This window comes from Guillardia theta (genome assembly GCF_000315625.1).
Source record: "Guillardia theta CCMP2712 unplaced genomic scaffold GUITHscaffold_81, whole genome shotgun sequence".
In the NCBI taxonomy this organism is placed as follows: Eukaryota; class Cryptophyceae; order Pyrenomonadales; family Geminigeraceae; genus Guillardia; species Guillardia theta.
The window spans coordinates 343,657-351,853 of NW_005434593.1; the positions used below are offsets into that span (position 1 = coordinate 343,657).

At 56.5% G+C, this 8,197-nt stretch overlaps 1 protein-coding gene across 1 annotated transcript; it reads right to left on the minus strand.

The window, feature by feature from the left end:
• Window positions 1-3,156: 3,156 nt before the first annotated feature.
• On the minus strand, window positions 3,157-5,360 carry GUITHDRAFT_89286 (hypothetical protein; the record flags this gene model as incomplete). The annotated part of the gene is made up of 6 exons (XM_005825746.1): window positions 3,157-3,283; window positions 3,328-3,426; window positions 3,717-3,813; window positions 4,024-4,059; window positions 4,289-4,410; window positions 4,608-5,360. The coding sequence occupies 6 exons, from the start codon at window positions 5,358-5,360 to the stop codon at window positions 3,251-3,253; spliced, it is 1,140 nt and encodes a 379-aa protein (XP_005825803.1). The 3' UTR covers window positions 3,157-3,250.
• Window positions 5,361-8,197: the final 2,837 nt, after the last annotated feature.

Here is an 8,197-nt window from a genome sequence, read left to right on the forward strand (position 1 = left end):
CCTCCAGAGGAAAGGAAGCTCAAGGATAGCCACTCCCCTTTTCACACCCCTACTTCATCCCCTTTCTTCTCAATTTTCCCACTTCCTTTCCTCTCATCACAACAAACCCCCCCACTCCTCTTTCTCTAAACATCTCCACCCTTCTCCTCCTCCTCCTCCTCCTCCTCCTCCCCCTCCCCCCCCCATCCTCCCCCTCCTCCTCCCCCTCCTCCTCTCCCCACTCGCCTCTCCTCCTTTCTTCCTTTCCTCTCCTCTCTTTTCCTCACTCGCCTCTTCAAAGTTCTGCTTCTTCTGCATGTTCGCCCGCAGCTTTTTGACTTCCTCCATGATGACCATGGTGAAGTGCCAGGTTGTGGTAACCACGCACCCGGTAGACCAGAACTTGCAATTGCGAAAAATGCGCAGAGCCGCTAGGCGACGAAATGCAGATACACGGAGGAGGGGGAGGAAAAGGAGGAAGAAAGAGGAGGAAGAGGAGGAGGAGGAGGAGGAGTACAAGAGGAGAGCAGGAGGACACGGAGTGAAGATCGTAGAAGCGGCGTTTGAGTTTTTGATGAGATAGAGGGAGGAGGATAGCAAAGAGAAGAGGTAACGAAAGATGTGGATGGAGCGAAGAGACAAAAGAAGGAGAATCCATGAACAGGACATGGACGAGAGAGAAAAGCAATCATTTGACGCGATGACGAACAATTGTGATGGTCGCCTTTGCCTGAATGATCCTGAGCAGGAACAGGCTACTCGCGAAGCTTGTTTCCCCAGTGAGGAGTGGGATATGACAGTCAACTTCATCCTCTCTCTCCTCCTCTGCTGCCTCGTGAGCTGCCATGTGGATGTATTGACGATCAACGAACGCATGCATGCGAACAAGGAGGTTTCATGGCCCGCGAACGTTCGGCCTGCCATGAGGTTGAGAGGAGGAGGGCCCAGTGACTTCGGTCTGGATCCAAACACGACGGAGATTGTATTGGAGGATGAAGACGACTCGTCGGAGATCATAGGAGAGGGGACGGCTGCTCCTGGCCCTGGGGTGCAGGTGCAGGAGGGATACATTGAGGAGAAGAACAGCGTAAGAGTGCAAGAGTTGAGTTGTGATGTAACAAGATCGGCTTGACTCCTGTGTAGATGGAGATCACAGACGTCTTCGAGGAAGTGCAGAAAATCCTCGAGAGGCTCAACAACGTCACGATCGACGACGTCAGCAGGTGCCGCCGGAGGTGTCCCTGGCGCCCGTTGCCTGCTGACATGCTTGACGTGCAAGACTGTATGAAGAGTTCAGGGCCAAGAACCCGCAGGCTGTCGTGGTGGACCGCCCAAGGTTGTTTCACTTCGAAGTTCGCAGGGGGAACGTGACGGCGGTGGAGGAGCTGCTGAAGGAGGGGATCTCCATCGACCACAGGACCTTCGTCGGGGATTCAGCGCTGCACCTAGCAGTGCTTGAGAATCGGGTGAGGAGGAGGAGGAGGAGGAGGAGGAGGAGGAGGAGGAGGAGGAGGAGGAGTTTGCAAGGAAGTGAAGTGAAGGTGATGGGAAGACGGAGATGGTCGAGCTGCTGCTGAGCCGAGGAGCCAAGATCGATGCCTTCAACAAGAAGCGGAACACGGCTCTGCATTTCGCGGCGGAGCTGAACAATGTGATCCCTTGTGACTGCTGGAGGGGCGGGGGGGATGGAAGTGATGGTGACGATGATGATGTTGACGACGACGACGATGACGACGATGTACTTGATGATGATGATGATGAGGAGGAGGAGGAGGAGGAGGAGGAGGAGAGAAAGGATGAGTGGCGGAGAGAGGGAGCAGATGATGACGATGATGATGCAGGTTCCTATGATCCACCAGCTGCTGGAGCATAACGCTGACATCAACGCCCGAAACCTGTGAGCTGACTATGGGAGGAGGAGGAGGAGGAGGAGGAGGAGGAGGAGGAGGAGGAGACTGAAAGTCGATGGCAGCGGGGACGGAACTCCTCTCATGACGGCTGCTATCCATGGCCGCGAGGAGGCGCTTCAGGCCCTGCTAGATCGTGGTGCGAACATGAGTATCAGTCAGTGCCTTTCCTCGCACGTTCTTCCTTGCTGACAACGCGGGCAGGAGCGAGGAAAGGAAGTACCGTCCTCCATCACGCAGCCGGTGCGGCCCTGCTCCCTCCTCTTCCCAGCCATCTCACCCGCAGGAGGAACAGGTTGGGGGCACGTCGAGATAGTCCGCCTGCTCCTCCGCCATGGGTTCGACCCCTTCGCCGCCACTCCCTTCGGCCGCACAGCCTACGACTGGGCCTACTACCACAACCACACCCTCGTTATGGACGAGCTGAAAAAGTGCGACTTTGCTCGCCGTCAAGCTCGACCCCGGCTGAGAGGTGTTGACAGGTACGGGCTGGAGGCTCGAGACGGGTGCATGGAACCCTTGCTGGAGATCAAGAAGTGGGCGGAGGAGAAGCGGCAGAGGAAGGAGGCGAGGGAGAGGGGGGAGCAGGTCCCTGTGAGGAGGAAGCGGAGTACAGGGGAGGAGATCGTTGAAGAGCCGCTGATTATCGCTCCTCCCTTTCGAGTGGAGGTGAACGAGACTACTGGGGATGAAGTCTTGAAGATTCCTGCGATAGGGAAGGTGAAGGTAAGAACACTACCCCCTCCTTCTCCTCCTTTGCTTCCTCGTCTTCCACTTCCCCTCCTTTCCGTCCTCCTGTTCCTCCTCCTCCTCCTCCTCCTCCTCCTCCTCCTCCTCCTCCTCCTCCTCCTTCCCCTCTTCCTACTCCTACTCTCCTTCTCCTTCTCCTCCTCTCCTCCTCTCTCGTTCTGCGCTCCCTCCTTCCCCTCTTCCGACATCCCCGTCCTCTATCCACTTGCACTCCTCGTCCTCCCTCCCCTCCTCTCCCATTCCTCGCAGAGTCTGAAGTGAGATAGCAGAAGAACGTCGCCGAAGCAGGAGGAAGCGAAGACGATGTCTGCCTCTGATAAGCACAAGGGGAGGAGGATGGGAAGGAGCTGCGAGAGCAGCAGGGAACCAAGAGGTGAGGAGCTGCTGAACAAGGTGACCGAGGAAGCCGAGAAACCGAGGGGAGGAGAGACTCGGGAAGGAGCAGGAGCAGGAGCAGGAGCAGGAGCAGGAGCAGGAGATGACAAGGGGGCGGTGGAGGGGCAAGACAGGGCAAGGCAAGGCAAGACAACATTACTTTACATAGACATGAAAGAAGAAGTTACCATTACCAATCAGATTCTTCTAGAGTACAAAAAGCATCAAGTTTGCGCTTTTCAGCTTGTCAAACTTGACGTCCCTCTTGACTTCTGCCTCTCCTCGTCAGTTGGGCTCGAGCTGGCCATCAGCTGACCTTGTGGTGTAGCAGCCAGTAGGAGGCGGAGCAGATGTTGTGCCTGTTTGCGGCGACGCTGCGAGAGGCGAAATGCGGATCGAAGCCGAGATCGACAACCTGAGAAGGACGAGCACGAGCACGAGAACGAGAACGAGAACGAGCACGAGAACGAGAACGAGCACGAGAACGAGCACGAGCACAGAGAGAGAGAGAGAGCTGTCAGTATGAGAAGATTGAAGGTGTAATACGTGAAGGAAGAATGGAAGATTTGAGGGCGGCGCGAGGGAAAGAGGAGAAGGAAGAGAAAACGCGGTGGCAGCGACAGGCAGAGCGGAAGAGGAGGGAGAGAAGGAGGAGACGAGGAGGTCGAGGCAAGAGCAGGAGGGAGGAGAGTGTTTGTTTCGCACCTGCCGCAAGAGGTCCTGGTCGACTGAGATGACTGGGGCTCGATTGACAGAATCGACAGAAAGCTCGCAGTCAATGAAAGAGGGGGGGGCCTTTTCCCTGCACAACATGTTAACAACCCTTCAGCCTCCTTCCTTGCTTCCTTCCTTGATTCTCCTCCTCCTCCTCCTCCTCCTCCTCCTCCTCCTCCTCCTCCTCCTCCTCCTCATCCTCATCCTCCTCCTCCTCTGCTTCCTCCTCCACCACTTCCTCCTCCTCCTCCTCCTCTCTTCTGCACAATCTCCACAGTCTCCTCTTCCTCCTGCTCACTTGCTCTTTTGCTGGGCAACGGTATCGAAGGATTTCCTGCTCGTACAGTCAACATGCTGGAGAGGAGGAGGAGCAAGAGGAGGAGAGGAGAGAGATTGAGCTGGGAGGGGGATGGGGAGGGAGAGAAGGAGAGGCGGAGGAGAAGCAGAAAATGGAGCAGGGAGGGGAAGGACAGGAAGAGGAGAGAAGGGGGAGGAGAAGGAGGAAAATCGAGCAAGGAGGGGGAGGGGAAGGGAGGGGAGAGGTGAGCTGCGTCATGGCGGACCTGCACCAGACGTGCTGGCTGCACTCCTCGAAAGTGATGCGGCGGGCAGGGTCGATGTTGAGCATGCGGCGAACAAGATCGCGACACTCGCTAGACATGAAGGTGGGGCACTCGAACTTGCCCTGAGGGAAGCATGAGGAGGAGGCAGATGAAGAGGAGGAGGAGGAGGAGGATGAGGACGAGGAGAAGGAGGAGCGGCAGCAGCAGCAGCAGCAGCAACAGGACGAGGACGAGGACGAGGACGAGGACGAGGACGAGGACGAGGAGGACGAGCAGCAGCAGCAGAATGCTTGTGAGACTCTGAGCAGCTGGGCCTCACCTTCATGATCTTCCTGCACAGCTCCTGACTATTCGCCCCTTGGAACGGGAAGTAGCCGCAGACCATGGCGAAGAGCACGACGCCTGTGCTCCACACGTCCACGCAGGGCGCGAGGTAGGGCTTGCGCGCGACGATCTCGGGAGCGGCGTAGGAGGGGGAGCCGCAGGCTTTGCGGAGCCTTTGGCCGGGCTTGAAGGAGACGCTGAAGCCGAAGTCAACGATCTTGATGTTCTTGTCCTGATCCATGAGCAGGTTGTCGAGCTTCACGTCCCTGTGCACGATGCCGCAGGAGTGGCAGTACTGGAGGCCGTCAACGATCTGAGCGAAGAGGCGGCTTGCTTCGCTCTCGTGCAGCCGTCTGTTCTCCCGCACGTACTTGCACAAGTCTCCCCCGCTGCTGTACTGCATGATGAGCAGCTGGCGGTAGGGGGCGTCGACCACCTCGAAGAGGCGGATGATGTTGGGGTGACAGAGGGCCTTGAGGATGCGAACCTCCCGCGCCACTCGCTTCCTCGCCGTCGGCTCCGTCAGCTTGCTCTTCTCAAACGTCTTGATCGCCACCATCTCTCCTGTCAGCCGATGCGTCCCGAGCTTCACTTTCCCGTACGCTCCCTCCCCCAACGTCCTACCAAACGTGTAGAAGTCCACCGAGGAGAAGGGCTGGTGCAGCGTCGCCACGTGCTCGTCGCCGATGCTGCGCACGAGGTTCTGCAGGCCCGACACGTCCAGCTCCTTCTGGTTCGCCGCAAACATGCTGACCGGCTGCACCGAAGGCTCCAGGCTCCCAGCTCGCTGACTGCTGGGCATCTTGTACTCGGAGTAGGGACGGGTCATGGCCTTGACCGGGTTCGGCTTCGCCGCGTCGTAAGCTCCTTCAAGGTACTTCCTGGTGATAGGCATCGCGTTCTCGAGCTTCGCGCTCGTCCGGGCGATCCTCTGCGAGCAGTCGTAAGGATTCTGAGCTGGGCAACAGCTGAGCAACAAGCTTCTCACCTCGGCGTCATCGTGAGTTTCAGCCGCATGCTTCTGAGCCTCTTGGTTGCTGACTGCCCACCGACCGTTGGGGATATTGTGGGCCTGCAGAGGGAACCTGCGCGAGGACGGGGCCGTTCCCTCGCCCCCCTTCGTCTCTGCATCGTTGTTCTTCGCTCCCTCCAGCTTGTCCGAGTTGACGACCGTTGGCGCTCGCGAGACTTCACTGCTGTTGGAAGAAGAGTTGAAGCGCAGAGCACCTCCTCCTCCTCCTCCGCCTCCTCCTCCCTCCGGGCCTTGAGCCTTCGGCGTCCCTCTTGCGCTCTCTCCGTTCTGCCAGACCTGCCTCTGGTACTCCCCGTAGGGAGCGGAGGAGTCCTTTCCTGTGTCAGCGACAGCCCACCTGTTGAGCATACGCGAAGACCCCGGCCGCACCCGACGACCTGCGTCTTCTTTGAGAATCTCGTGCTGGCGACCGTTGACGCTGAAGTTGTTGTTGTTGATGCTGCCGCTGTTGTTGTTGTTGGTATGGTTGTTGTTACTGTTGCTGGTGTTGTAATATGCTGCAAAGTAAGGAGAAATGACATCCTTTTCCTGGAGTGCTGATAGCGGCGGCTTGACAGTGGAGTATGGGACGTGGTTGACTTTTGTACTCCCATGCACTTCCATCGGCTCCTCCCCCAGCCCGTTTGGCATCTGAGGCTTCGAGTCGTACTTGGAGGAAGGGAAACGTTGGTGCTGAGAAAGTATCGCGTCAGAGACACGCGCAGCATGCAAGGAAGCAGAACCTTGAAAGCTGCCGGATACAAGACGCCAGCAGTAGGAGGGCCAACGCGAGACGACGGGGCGGAGCCTGGAAGAGGGAGGGAGGAGGATTACAACGAAGTTCGCGTGAGCATGGTATCAAAATCACCTGCTGAGTTTATGTTCTCCCCCTCTCCTCCTGTCGGGGACTGAGCTCTCGCGGCTCCGGCTTCTCTCGCTTCGAAGACTTTTGACACAAACCTGCTAGCTCCATTCGCATGAGCAGTCTGGGGGTGGGCGGGGTGAGCTGTTCCAGGACGCTTGAGGAGGGCAACCGAAGGCCGGGCAGAGAAAGGTCGAGCTTGCATCCCTTCTCGACGCGGAGCAGAAGGATGTCTCTGAAAGTTTCCTGTCTCCTCGTTGACTTCCGCATTTAGCGCTGAGCTCCCCCCATTGAGAACGTTGTGGTTGTTGTGCACATACTTGGTGTAATCGTTGGGGGGGGTCGGGTTGAGACGAAACCCGTTTGGGATTGTGACTTCCTTCTTGTGTGTTCTCTTCCACCTCGCAATCCTCGCCTCCTCGCGAGCATGCTGCAGTGACAGCAGGTCTCAGTCGCATCACGCCATCATCAGACCTGTCGACGCACCAGTTTGGCAAAGTCGGGGATCCGTCGGGCTGAGAAAGGAGCATCTCGTACGTTGGTGTTCACAGGGTTCGCCTCGCCAGTGTATCCTATGAAAGCCATCTTCTCCGACTGAGCTGATGCAGGCCATATCAGTCAGAAGCTGATTGAACCTGCTTTCTTACAAACCTGCTGTCTCCCAACAATCCAGTTGGACTCAACGAATCAAGCCTGTATCGTGATGGTGCAATAACTACAGACGAGATATGCTCCTGATTGGAACCCTCATCCTGGTTGCTAATGCACTTTCATGAACCAGCTGTACCGACAACCTGTCAAAAACTGTTGAAATGAATGATTAGACAGGACTTGGACCAAAGACATAGGAAAGGACTGGAATAATTTTTTTCTGGTATCTCGTTTCAAGACTTGGAACAAAAAACATGGAAATGAAAGTCTTTTCTGCACTAACTCGTTCTCTATGCGTCATGTACCAAACTAGAGAGTTCGAAGAACGAAAATATCGAGCTACGCATCCATTGTAAAACATTATTGAATTATCTAGGATGGTTGATGCCAGCGATGGTGATGGTGATGGTAATGGTGATGATGACGGCTGAGAGAGATGGAAGAGCAAATACTAAACGTTTCCTTGACTTGGATAATTTGATGCGAGAGATCATGGAAAACGTTTGAAGGATCAGGAAGACAAGGAAGAGTTGTGTGCGGGAAAGGTACATCCTAATTTTTGCAAACTTTGACCTTCGGGAGCTTGTATGCAGAAGATTGAAGGGGATGGGAATGGAGCATGATGCCAAAGGAGAGAAAGGAGAAGGAGGAGGAGGAGGAGGAGGAGGAGGAGGAGGGAAGGGTTGGTATGGATGGGGAAAATGCGGAGACGCAGTAGGTTGCTTTCGGCCATAGTGCCGTTGGCGGGCCAGCCCATACCTGCAGGTTGAGACAGATGGAGGGGTAGGTGGTCTGACATAGCACCCCCCAGAGTACCACCCGTACTTGAAAGGGACCCAAGATCAGAAGTACCCGTCCTTTATATACATTTTGAGGGGGCCCAGTAGTATTTCTCGAAAAGAAGGGGGTGGGATACACTGGCCAGTTGTGTCTGTGGACTCTACGGTGGGGTAGTCACCCCACCCCCATGGATAGCTTCCTCGAATTGGGGCGGCGCCGGCGGTACATCCGACTCACTGCGCCGAGGGCCGTGTCCGGCCGGGCGGATTGCCCGGCCCGG